At 41.4% G+C, this 13,337-nt stretch overlaps 1 protein-coding gene across 1 annotated transcript in view; it reads left to right on the top strand.

Moving 5' to 3' along the window:
* Nucleotides 1–7,790: 7,790 nt before the first annotated feature.
* ARHGEF9 (Cdc42 guanine nucleotide exchange factor 9) overlaps nucleotides 7,791–13,337 on the top strand; it is an 84,076-nt gene continuing 78,529 nt past the window's right edge. The window contains exon 1 of the mRNA XM_006760891.2: nucleotides 7,791–7,975. Coding sequence (XP_006760954.2) covers nucleotides 7,829–7,975 — 147 coding nt within the window. The 5' untranslated portion in view covers nucleotides 7,791–7,828. The remainder of the gene's footprint in view (nucleotides 7,976–13,337) is intronic.

Raw genomic sequence — 13,337 nt, 5'->3', positions numbered from 1 at the left:
AGCTTTTGTTGCTGCCTCCGTGGTTGGATACACGCGATTCCAACGGCAGCTCACAGAGGCACCTGTGGTGTGTTTGCCAGCAGGGTGTACTGACACACTCTGAAGGACCCTGGCACTGAAGCCACTAGATTGCAGTGTCTGTGGGCAGGTATCCCAGAAGAGGGAATTCAGAATTTCTATAGCCTAGCAGTGCACCCCTGTTTGTTTAAGTGCAAGACCAGCAGGGCTCACAGCGGGGCCCCAGGGCTGCCTGTGGAGTGGTGGTCTTGGAAGACCTGCATGCTGGAAAAGCATGCAACTGTAGTGTCCAGAGTTCTGCAGCTGTGGGGTGGGGAAACTCAGATTTTGCTGATGCACCTGTGGTTGATAGGCTCGCGTTCCCTGTGGAGGCACACAGGAGCACCCATAGTGAGTTTGCTAGCGCAGGCGCACTAAAGCACTCTGAAGGGCCCTGGCATGCTTTGGGCAGGTATCCAGGAGGGGTGAATTCAGAATTTCTACTGCCCAGGGGAGTGCATCCCTATTTGTCCAAGATCGGACCCCGCAGAGGCTCACCGCTGCTTCCCCAATGTGCCCCGTGGATAGATGGGCTCAGGGGGAGTGAGCAACTGTGGCAGTGCAGTTCGCCAGATCTGAGCTCTGAGGCACTCTGAGGGGCCCTGGCGCTTAAGTTGCACAGCTGGGTGTGTGGGGGCAGTTATTCAGGCAGAGGGAATTCAGAATTTCTACTGGGTGGCAGTGCGCCTGTGTCTGTACAAAATCACACCCATCTGAGGCTCCTAGTGACTCCTCAGAGAAGTCTATGGAGTGGTGTGCCTTGGAGACCTGCGTGCTGGAGACTGGCGAACTCGATGTTGGAGGTCTGCCGCTGGGGAAGGGGAGGCTGCACTTACTACTGCAGGCAGTGTGGTGCTCCTTTGGTGGTGGGGGTCCCAGCGTCTGTGAGTCTGCGCAAGTGGCTGCCAGGTCGAGGGCAGTGTCCCAGGCCTGTCTGGGTGGTGGTGCTGATGAGTTCCTAGAAGAGGCCGCTCTCCCCTTCAAGATGGCATGGGCTCCGTGCCCAAGTCCCACAGTCCGGGGAGTTCCCGCAGTGATGGTAGACTCTCCCTGTCCCAGAGAGCCTGGTCTGCCAGCCTCTGCTGCTCCTGTTGGATTTAACTGTCCCTCCCTCACTCACACACACACCACACACATCCACACACTCTCCATTCATCCCCTCACTCACTCACTTCCTATCCCTCACCTCCATCCTGCCAGCCACCATCTTTTTTCCTACTTCTGCATTTCTTGCCATTTCCTCCTTAGTACCCATGGAGACATGTCTTACTTAGGCATGAATATGTTCATGTCTACTCTTTCTATAGTTTAAAGGATATCTCTAAACACTTTCCACTTTGGTGCTGTTGAAGGAGAAATGAGGGACACTGCATTCAATATAGTAAAAAGTCACTATCAGAGAATAAACACACACACACACACACAAAAAAAAACACAAAACAACACACACACACACACACACACACACTCACTCCTGGGATCAGAGCGTGCTTTACAAATATCTAAGTTATATTGCCCTTATTTTACAAATGAGTAAGTAAGAAAGAAAGTCAGAGTCATTCAGTGAGGCCAGTAAGAGAAAAGATATTTTTAAATAGGTTTTCTGCAAAAGGCAACATTCTTCTTTCTAAATCCAGACAGTGGGATAAAAAACCTTGGCTTAGTTCTAGGTCACCTTGACCAATGATTGGTGGTACTACTTCTTGTAAAGTTAAAACTCATAATCAGGGAAATTGAGGTAAAGGCCAAGCAAAGTTAAAGATGACTTATAAAGTTGCCTTGTCTGCCTCTCTTGAAGAAGATAATATCAGTCATCCCATACCTGTGAAATAAATTCTGTGCTCAAATTCCTCCAGAGAGGCTGGACTAGCTTTCCTCAGTCATTTATATTACTATCTCCGATTCCTCACCATCAAGAAACTCTTCCTTAGACCTAATTGAGTTGCTGTAGCTTCAAGTCATTTCCATTTGATATGTTTAAGCCTGAGGTTTTCAAACTTATTTACCATGTGGGTTTTTCTTTCTGGGAATTGCCTATCTTGATTTTTTCCAGTTGTCTTTACATCTATATTTACACATAGAAAACGATAACGCATTGTATAAAATGGTATTTTTATAGCATCCTAAAGTAAACGATTTGGCAGCTTGTCAGTCTGAAGTGACCAACCCAGGGGCATCTGGCTGACCTCTTTGTACCACCTGGACACTCCTGGCCCTGTTTTTATCCTCTATTTACTTTCGTATAGTTTAACATTTTTTTTGCTTATTTATAGGATTTTGTTATATATTTCAGATGTTAATCTGTTGTTAGTTTTCCATATGACAAGTATCTTCCTTCCTCACATTCCCTAGGTTTATGTTAATGGTTTTATTTAATTTGAAGAAAGTGTTTCCTGGCCTAAAAAGAGAAAGAAGAAAAGACAGCTGCCAGCTTATACATTCTGCTTCTAGTTTACCTTTTGTTATCAGTACCATGAGAAGAGCTAGTCACTTTGTAGTTATTCAACATATATTTATTAAGCAGCAACTACATGCCAGGTACTGTAATAAACTCTGGGATATAGCTGTGAAGAAGGCAAATGTAGTCATCATTCCCAAACTTTCTTAAATCTATTTTCAAGATGTTTATCAGGTCTTCTGTCGGGCCTCAGCCTTCCAAGCAAAATAATATATGAAATCTGCAGAAAATCATAGCTAAATAGGGCCCTGGAAATATTTTTTTATATGCATGGTATATAGAAATTTGCTCTATAAAGACGGAGACCTTGAGCTCCAGACTTATAAGGGCCTTTGCCTAAGGTGTTTTCCAAACCTAGGTGATCCAGAGCCTTTTTATTCATCCTTATTTCCCTGAGGTTTTGGGGATCTTCCCTAGAGATCATGGTTGTAGTTTGTATTCCATATCAAGGCAGTAATCCTAGCTCAGTGCACTAGATCTAGACTTCTAAATAAATCCTTGTGGGTTTTAGAATGCTCTTTCCCCTTTACCCCCACCCTCCCCTCCCCTCCCTCCAAAGCCCGACAGTCCTTTGACTTTTTATTTGTTTTTTATTTATGTATTATGTATTGGATTCGGGTATACAACTTAGTGGTTAGACAATCATATACTTTATATAGTATTCCCTTGAGATTTCCACTACCCTATCTGGTACCATACATAGTTATCACCATATTATTAACTATATTTCCTATTTCTTTGACTATCACCATGGAAATGCCATAGTTAAATCATTGCAATTGTGATTGATTTGATAACTCCCACAGTACTCTAAGCTGCTGTGTGGCCTGCCTTCTCACCATGCCCACTCTATTCCTAGGAGACAGAGGTGAGGATCTCAGAAACTGACTCTGTTTAATCAGTTCACACCATACTGCCTATTCTCTCTTCCCATTCGGATGGAGTTAGAGGCTATTCAAAGCAGCTTGATAGTAAGCGCCACAGATCCCTTCTGCTACCTATGCCTTGTTTCAGGCCTTCCAATGCCACCTAAGTCTTTTCTTCTCCAAGATAAACAGTCCTGGATCCTACACCATTCTTCATGGTGTTGATTTTCAGGTCCCTCTCTACCCTGCTTACTACCCTCTTTTCTCCAAGTTCCTCTGAAAAGAGGGTTCAGAATTGAATGCTGCTCTCCTACAGTGGTGGAACTACCTTTCCATTACTTCTCTCATTCTATCCTCTCAGTCTGTTTCTCCTTTATTTCCATATTTTAAACAGAGATTTTATTTTCTCTTGAACCTCAGTAACTATAACTTGTTTATTTAAATATAGAATTTGTCCCCTAACTTATAATTGCATTCATTTTTTTTTGGCAGTCACATTCCACAGATAGCTTATCTTAAACATATATACCCTCAAAAATGGGTGAATGAGAAGACACACATATTCATTGATCCACTAAGTCAAGCTTCTTTTCATCATTGCTGTGGAAAATTTGGGAAGGAGATGAAAAATAAAAGCTAGACTCCAGAGTACTAGTCATATCTCCTAGCCTTTCTCCCTTGAGAAGCCTAAGCAGCTATGTGTTGTAAGGGCTAAGGTTAACAGTTCTGGGGTTCTCTAACTACTCCCATATTCTTATGTTCCATCTCTTATTTCTTTGATAAAGGAAGTTTCTATTAGTTGTACTCTCGTTGGCAAGTCATGTGTCTTAAACCCTAGGGCTAAGATTTTGAGAGGACATTGGATTTATCCCTTTTCTTTGATAATATTTTACTCAGAACAGCATTTCTGACATTGTATTTTCTTTATATCCTCTGGCAAAGATTTTCTCCTTTTTTATCATAGAAATAATTTTTTAAATGGAATTAGAGGAAGTTTGAAAGTGGGAACAAAAATCAACTAGAATCCACAAAACTATAAGAAAACTATTTGCACTTTTGTATAATTCCTTCAAATATGTACATGTATTTACAGTAATAATCATAGTGACATACCATTTTGTGTCCTGCTTTTTAACGTTATATCATAAGCACTTCTCCATGTTTCTACATAATCTTCCTAATCATTTTTAATGGCTACATAATATTCCATCAAGTTAAATAAACAAGAATCTTATATAATAAAAGGTTAATATGCATATCATCCCCTCGGGAGTTTGGGAGACTATGAGTTTGATCACTCGCTATGATGTGCACTGACCACCAGGGGGCGATGTGGAACATGGCGGGTGACCAGTAGCTGCAGCAGGGTGCTGAGGGAGCAAGGGAAGGAGGAGGTGGAGAGACCAGGAGGCGGTGAGCCTGATTAGCCCTGATCGCATGCCAGGCCTAGGGACCCTACCCGTGAATGAATTTCATGCACCGGGTCTCTAGTGTATTTATAATTAGCATTAGCTTTAAAGAAAAACAGTTTACTATGCACTCTAGGGTCCCACCATACTATGGACAGTTACAGTTCTTCTAATGCATACTTAATCTTTACATGCTACAACACCTATGATGTAATAGAAAGAAAATGTCACCTTGACAATAACAATGACTAGCATATTTGAGGAATTAGAAAGCTTTACTGACATCTCTATTTGTTCTTTCTTTTCCAGAGTCCACTTTTTCTTCTTTTTCATTTCTGTTATATTCCATACTGATGCTGAGATCTAGTATCCTTGTTGCACTTGGGGATTTGATAATTGTTCTTTCCCTGAGACCATTTATTTATTTATTTATTTATTTATTTAATATTTTTATTTATTTCAGAGAGGAAAAAAGAGAGAGAGATAGAAACATTCATGATGAGAGAGAATCATGGATCGGCTGCCTCCTGCAAGTCCCCCACTGGGGATTGAGCCCACAGTGTGGGCGTGTGCCCTTGACCCGAATTGAACCTGGGACCTTTCAGTTCGTAGGTCAACGTTTTATCCACTGAGCCAAACCAATTAGGGCTCCCTGAGACCTTTTAAATGGGAGCAGTGAAATGAACTATTAAGTACTTCCTGAACTGTCTTCTAAGGATGAATGAGCTGTCCCTAATGGCTTCTTATATTGCTCCAATATGGTCACTCACTGATATCTGTACTTACCTGCCATGACATGCTGATGTGAAATTGTTACCAGTATTTTTCAGCTGTGTTCACATGCCTACCTTAGGGAGAATGGGAGCAGGGGTGAGGCAGACTCTGCCCAGTTGCCTGATGTCAAGATAGAAAAGTTCCTACCAGATGATACGCACACTACTTTCCCTGCTTCACTGTAGCTAAGATACTTCCAAATATGATTGGGTGAGAAAGGGAAAGGGAGAGGGAGGAAGAGAAGGAAGAAAGAGGCAAGCAAACACTGGGAGTTATTTACCGATCTTCCAGTTAGTCAAGGAAAAGTCTCTATGGAGGCAGAATTTTGGGAGCTGTTTCAGCAAAATAGTGAAGCTAAAAGAGTATTTCTGGAATAGGTGGCATGTTCTTTCTGATCAGGAATTGGATACAAATGAATACAGAACATCTTGGGCATTTCAATTAATAAGGGCAGCTGCCATTAGTAAAATAAATGTCAACACAGGCACAAAGTATTAATTTGTATAACTGTTGAAAAACACGTAATAATTAATGGCTGATTTGGATTGTTAGAAGAGATAAGGGAAGTGAGATTTTGGTAAAGGTTAGTAAAGGCCATTGAAGCCAAGGAAGAGCTAGGTGGCTTAATTGGAAGCTGTGTTAGGGGAGACAAAGTGGAGGTAGAGACAGGCCTGAAAGTGGTCAGTCACTACAATGCTCTTCATTAGGGGCTCAACATTTACAAAAGGTGTTATAAAAATCACATTTAGCTTTTATTTTTTTAAATAGATTTTTCTTGATTTCAGAGAGGAAGGGAGAGGGAGAGAAAGATAGAAACATCAATGGTAAGAGAGAATCATTTATCTGCTGCCTCCTGCATTCCCCACACTGGGGATCAAGCCCACAACCTGTGCATGTGCCCTGACTGGGAATGGAACCATGACCTCCTGGTTCATAGGCCGATGTTTAACCACTGAGCCATGCCAGCTGGGCTCACATTTTAGCTTTTATATGAAAGCAAGTGACCATAGTTCATTCTCATCAAGAACATTTTCATGTGCTGATGATTTCTAATGTGGACCGTGGCCATTAGTTTAAAAATATTTAAGTTCAAAATGGAAAACTGGCTTTTTTATTTTTCCTCCCTATGACTTACAGTGTGCCTATCTGGTGTTATCTCAGTACTTTCTTATTAGACCAAAAATCTCTTTCATTGTTTTTCCCTTTCATCAATGGCTAGCTGTATTGAATAATCTGTTTATTCACAAATGTGTCCTGAACACTTACTCTGTTAAAAACACCATGCCTGGACACTGGTGGGCTTGTTGTCTGAGCTCATCTAAACTGTTTTTCTGGACCAGCTACCTTAGATGGCTAAGATGTTGCTTTAAGTAATGGTTTGGTTTTGTCAATTCCTGTTCCCTTTTGGGAAGTTTCCTGCTGGAAACTTCCTGTTGCCAAATTGTTGTAGATGTTATAAAGATCTTTTTAATTGGTCCTATAAGATAGAACTTTATAGATATGAATAGATCAAGCTAAACCAATAACTACTAAAATTAGTGAAAATGTTTATGCTTAACCAGCTTCTAAAAAACCGTCCTAAGACTTTGGGGGTCTTTGTCATAGAGAATTGCAGGCAAAGCTCTATACTCGAGTCTTTGCACTCTGAAGACTTTGCTTGAGATCCAACTTTTCTAATTCCTCACTGGTGGAGTGACTTCCTTCTCTAAACCTTAATTTCCTCATATGAAAAATATAAGTGACTAGAGGCCTGGTGCACAAAATTCATGCACTCTGGGGCGAGGGTTCCCTCAGCCCAGCCTGCACCCTCTCCCAGTCCAGGACCCCTTAGGGGATCGGGCTTAAGCAGGCAGTCAGACATCCCTCTCACAGTATGTGGCTCTCGCAGTCTGAGACCCCTCACTCCTTATGGCCCGCCTGCAGTGGAGACAGGAGAGGCTCCTGCCACTGCCACTATGCTTGTCAGCTGTGAGCTCACCTTCTGGCTAAGTGGTCTGCCCAAGGTAGGAGCTGTTCAGTATGCATCATTAGCAACCAGTCATTCCGCCATTCAGTCAATTTGCATATTTGAGTTTTATTATATAGGATTGTTCCCTGTCTACCTCATGGAACTGAATTGAGGCTCCAACTACTTAGGAAGTAGTAAAGCTTTCAAGGAACCAAGGATATCCTCAGACTGGGCTCTTTTTTTTTTTTTTCTTTTGTTTTTTTTTTTTTTTTTTTGTCTGCAGGGCTACCTGAAGCAGTGCCGAAAGAGAAGGGACATGTTCAGTGATGAGCAATTGAAGGTCATCTTTGGGAACATTGAAGACATCTACAGGTTTCAGATGGGCTTTGTGAGAGACCTGGAGAAACAGTACAACAATGATGATCCCCACCTTAGTGAGATAGGACCCTGCTTCCTGGAGCACGTAAGTATCTTTCTCTTTGGGGAGAGTTTTGAGAGATGTTAAAAAGAAAGACTCGTGAACAGAGACAACAGTATGGTTATTACCAGAAGGAAGGGGGTGGAGGGAGTATAGGAGGTTAAGGGAGGATAAATGGGGACGAAAGGACACTTGACTTGGGGTGGTAAACACACAATACAATATACAGATAATGTATTGTAGAATTGTATACCTGAAACCTATACCTTTTCTGGTATAATTTTATTAACCAATGCCACCCCAACAAACTCAGTAAAAAAAAAAGAAAAAGTAAAAAAAAAAAAAAAAAAAAAAGAAGCATTGGAAGGAGTATCTGAGCTCCGTGGTCCTGCTCAGCTGGTTTGTCCTGTGGTAGCAGATGGATTCTTCTCTGACTTTGAAGTTGATAACTTTGCCAGTGCATGAGGACTTAGGAAGATACTGTAATTTGGACTAGGACTCTCTTACTTTACATTTCCCCTCTCTTTTCTCTCTCCTTCCATAGGGTTACCAGTAAGATTTTTCTTCAGCTTATTTTTTTTTCTGTTGGGTTCAGTTTCTGTGGGACCTGGTGTTTTTGGAAGGGCTTTGAAATTATTCACTACATGGATAATCCAGGGATCTGAGTAATAGGAGAGCCCATGATCAGCATGAAAATAGGTCTCTTGAGGCATTTAGGGGAGAGTACTAGGGCAGGAGAAATTATATGTGTAGGAAAGGAGACCACATGGCTTAGAGAAAGGAGCACTAGGGTACAGGAAAATGAGGATTTGAGTCCTGTACCAGTATCTGTAATGACTGTCTGGGAAACTTTGGATAAGTCCATTACCTTCTTTGGGTTTCCTCATCTGGAATATAAGAAGGTTCACTCTGGCCCTAGCCGGTATGGCTAAGTGGATAGAGTGTCGGCCTGAGGACTGGGAGGTCTCAGGTTTTATTCAGGCCAAGGGCACATGCCTGGGTTAAAGACTTGATCCCCAGTGTGGGGCATGCAGGAGGCAGCTGATCAGTGATTCTCATCATTGATGTTTCTATCTCTCTCTCCATCTACCTTCCTCTATGAAGTCAATTATGTATTGTGGTTCTCTTGGGTCTCATTCATAGCTGACCAAGTTGTTTTAACAACTCTCTTCTCACATTTTATAAAGTATTTATTTTTTAAAGAGATAACATGTTCACATGATACAAATTTCAAGTGGCACATAAAAAAGTGTGTAGCTAAAAGTAAGTCTTCTTAAAAATACTGCTTTGCTTATGGATATGTAATTTAGTGGTTTGCTAGAGGGACTTGCAAGACTCAACATATAGCAGTACTCATGGTTATGATTTATTATTGCTAAAGGATACAAAACAATATCAGCAAAAGGAAAAGGCACCAGGAGTAATGTCTGGATGAAACCATACTCAAGTTTCCAAGAGTCTTCTCTGAGTGGAGTTCACATAAGATGCCCTTAATTCCCCTTGCAATAAGTTGTGACAATACATATGAAACATTCTTTACCAGGGAAACTTATTAAGGAATCAGTACGTAAGCATTTTATTTTGGTTCTGGTCACATAGGCACCCTTTGCCTAGCATGTACCCAAATTCTAGACTCCCAGAAGGAAATAGGACATTCAGTATAAACCACATTGTTTATATAAACAGTTTAGGCACAGTGAGCCACTATTGTTAGGGAATGGTGAGAAGCCTCTTGAGATTCAAGTTCCAAGATGCCAGTGAAGGCCAACATTTCAAACAGGTCTTTCTAAGGAAAGCAGCCTCAGGCCTGATATGTTAACTCTTTTAACTCTTTTCTGCACAGTATTTAAACTGTTTCAGCCATTCCAGAAAGCACATGGGAAGTATTTATCAAAGTTAAGCATATGTATGACCTAGTGCTTCCATTTCTGAATAGGTATCCCAGAAAAGTTCTCACAGAGATCCATGAGGGAGCATTTACAAGGCTGTTCATTGCATGGCAGTGTTATGTGTGGTGGAGTGTAATTAGAAGCAATTTAGGTATTTATCACCAAGGGATGGATAACAAACAGCAGATGCTTACTGTGGGATATTATGTAGCAAGACTCAACAGAGTATATGTATGAACTTTATAGCAATGCTTATAGATATTATAAACATAATGTTGAGAGGTTAAGTAGAATATCGAATGTTGATATTCAACTGAAGCCTGCCTTATGCATTGTAGGATGTTTAACAGCATTTCTGGACCCTACCCAGTGGATAGTAGCAACTCCCACTACCCCAGTTGTGACAGCCAAAAATGACTCCAGACATTGTCAAATATCTGGAGGTCAAAAAGAACCACCAATCCATTGAAATGGTCATATATTCTTACCCTTTAGTCTGTTAATATGTGAATTTGTATTGAGTAATTTTCATATTAAATGGTACAGTGGGGCCTTGACTTACGAGTTTAATTTGTTCTGTGATGGAGCTCGTAACTCAAATTACTCGTATGTCAAATCATAAAGTGAACGAGTGAGACACCTGATGCTGGGCTGATGTGGCATTCACTGTGACGTTCGCTGCACCAATTAGCGGTGGGGTATCTGAAGCTGGCTCATAACCCGAATTTTAGCTCGCAACTCAAAGCAAAAAATCGGCCGAGAGACAGCTTGTATCTCGAAAAACTCATTAGTTGGGACACTCGTAAGTCAAGACCCCACTGTAGTTGCATTGCTGGGATAAACCCTACTTAATCATGATGTATTACATTTTTTAAAAATTTAATTTTCTGCATCACCTTTTATTCCATCCATACTCTCTACCACCTCCACCCATCCCCTTCCACCCCTGCAATCATCACACTGTTGTCCAAGTCCATGAGTTCTCCCCGCCACCCATTTTGCTTAATTGCTCCACCTCCGCAACTCACCCTCCACCCCCAGCTGTCTTCCTGCTCTCTATCTATGAGTCTGTCTCTATTTTGCTTGGCAGTCAGTTTGTTCATTAAATTCCACATATGAATGAAATCATATGGTACTTGACTTTCTCTGACTGGCTTATTTCAGTTAGCATGATATTCTACAGGTCCATCCATTCTATTGCAAAGTGTAAAATTGGATTCCCTTTTACAGCACAGTAGTATTCCATTGTGTACCACAGCTTTTTTATCCATGTATCTACTAATGAACACTTGAGCTATTTCCAGATCTTGGCTATTGTAAATAGTGCTGCAATCTTTTCTTTTTTTTTTTTTTTTGAGTAGTTTGTCTTGAAAAAATTTGGATTGTTTAACCTTTATTATTCAGTTCTAAGATTTTATTTTTATCAGCTTTTTTTTTTAGTATAATTACACACAATAAGTTTCACCATTTTTTTAGCGGATGTATATAGTTGTGTACCTATCCTCATAATTAAGGTATAGAACATTTATATCACTTCATCAAGTTCTCTAGTTTTCTCTTTGTAGTCAATCTTTGTTCCCATCCCTGGCCATTGGCAAGAACTAGTCTGCTTTCTGTACCCTAATTTAACTTTTTCTACAATGTCATATAAATGAATCATCTAGTAGTAATTGTATTTAGCTTTTTTCACTGAACATAATACCTTTGATATTCACCCATGCTGTTGAATGTATCAGTAGTTGGTTCTTTTTGTTGCTTAACAATATTCCATTGCCTAGATCAGTGATTAGCAAACCGCAGTTCATGAGCCACATGCGGCTCTTTGGCCCCGTGGCATGGGCCACGAAGTTTCAATTGCACTGTACGTGCGGGCCCGCACGTGGTATTTTGTGGAAGAGCCACACTCAAGGGGCCAGTTTGCCAACCCCTGGTCGAGATATACTACCCATTCATCAGTTTATTCCAGGACATCTGAGTTATTTACTGGATTGTTCATATCTGTAGGATTCCTAGGTTGCATGGTGTTTGTTTAACTTTATAAGAAATTGACAAACTATTTTCCAAAGTTGCTATGCCATTTTGCATTCTGAATTCAAATATAAAGGGTGTCCCCAAAAATGTATACTCGGTTTAAGAGCTCAAATTTAAAAATGAAATGTATAATTAATAAACACTGCCTTTATAATTATTCAAACTGTACATGTACATTTTGGGGGATACCCTATATTAGAGTTCCAATTGTTCCAAATGATTGCCAGGCTGTGGTATTCCTAGTATTTTTTTTATTGCAGCCATTCTGTTAAATGTTTAGTGGTATTTCATTATGGTTTTTATTTACATTTCCCTAATGGGAAATGATGTTGAGCATTTTTTATGCACTTATTTTCTATGTGTATAAAATCTTTGGTGAAGTGTTTGTTCATGTCTTTTGTCTATATTTAAGAAGATTTTTGAGGTGTTTTTTTTTACTGTTTAGTTTCAGGAGTTTTTTTTATTTATTCTGTTTATAAGTCCTTATCAGATATGTGATTTGCACATATTTCTTCCAGTCTGTATCTTAGTCTTTTATTTACTTAAAGGTGTCTTTGTAAAGCATAAAATTTTAATTTTGTTGAAATCCAATTTATAATTATTTTCCTTTTATGGTTCATGATTTTAGGTCTTATTTACAAAATCTTTGCCTAATCCAAGGTCATAAAGTTTTATCCTAATTTCTTATAAAACTTGTGTAGCTTTATTTCTTACTAGAGGCCTGGTTCATGAATTCATGCACAGGTGGGGTACCTCAGGGTAGGCTGTGGGGATCAGGCCAAAACCCACAGTCCAACGCTGCATGCTGCTCATGCATGCTGCTCCCACTCATCCTGGCCCCACTGTACCTGCCATCAGTCTAAAAGAGGTTGGGGGGCCGGGATGCGATCGGCCCTCTGGGCGGGTGGTGGGATGCCCTTGCAGGTGGGGGATCCAGATCCATCCCCCTGATGTTCACGAAGGTTGTTGGGAGCCATTTTTATATTGTTTCTTCCTTGCAGAGCCTCTAGGGAGGGGAAGTGGCCAAGGTGCCTGAGGCCGACTTCCAAGAGGTCGGTGGCGCTGTCAGGATTGTGCTGGTGGTGCCAATCCATCAGTGCCTGGCCCATTCTCTAGAGATTGGACCTGCAGACTACTGAGGGAGTGAGTGGCTGCAGCCAGGTTGGGGGGCCACCTAGGCAGGGGAGTCAGCTGAGTGGCACTCCTGCTGTGGGAGCACACTGACCACCAGGGGGCACCTTGTTTGGTCCTTTGGTCACTTAGGCTTTTATATACATAGACTAGAGGCCTGGTGCACAAAAATTTTTGCACTCAGGGGGTCCTTCAGCCCGGCCTGTGCCCTCTCACAGTCTGGGACCCCTCGGGAGATAACAACCTTCTGGCTTAGGCCTGCTCCCGGGTGGCAGAGGGCAGGCCCAATCCCTAGGTGCAGCCCCTGGTCGGGATCAGAGCAGGGCTGATTGCGGAGTTGGGGCACCACCCCCTGC

Source organism: Myotis davidii, unplaced genomic scaffold (assembly GCF_000327345.1).
Source record: "Myotis davidii unplaced genomic scaffold, ASM32734v1 scaffold3597, whole genome shotgun sequence".
Classification (NCBI taxonomy): domain Eukaryota; kingdom Metazoa; phylum Chordata; class Mammalia; order Chiroptera; family Vespertilionidae; genus Myotis; species Myotis davidii.
The sequence above is the reverse complement of the archived record's forward strand: the minus strand, read 5'-3'. Positions and strand labels throughout refer to the sequence as shown.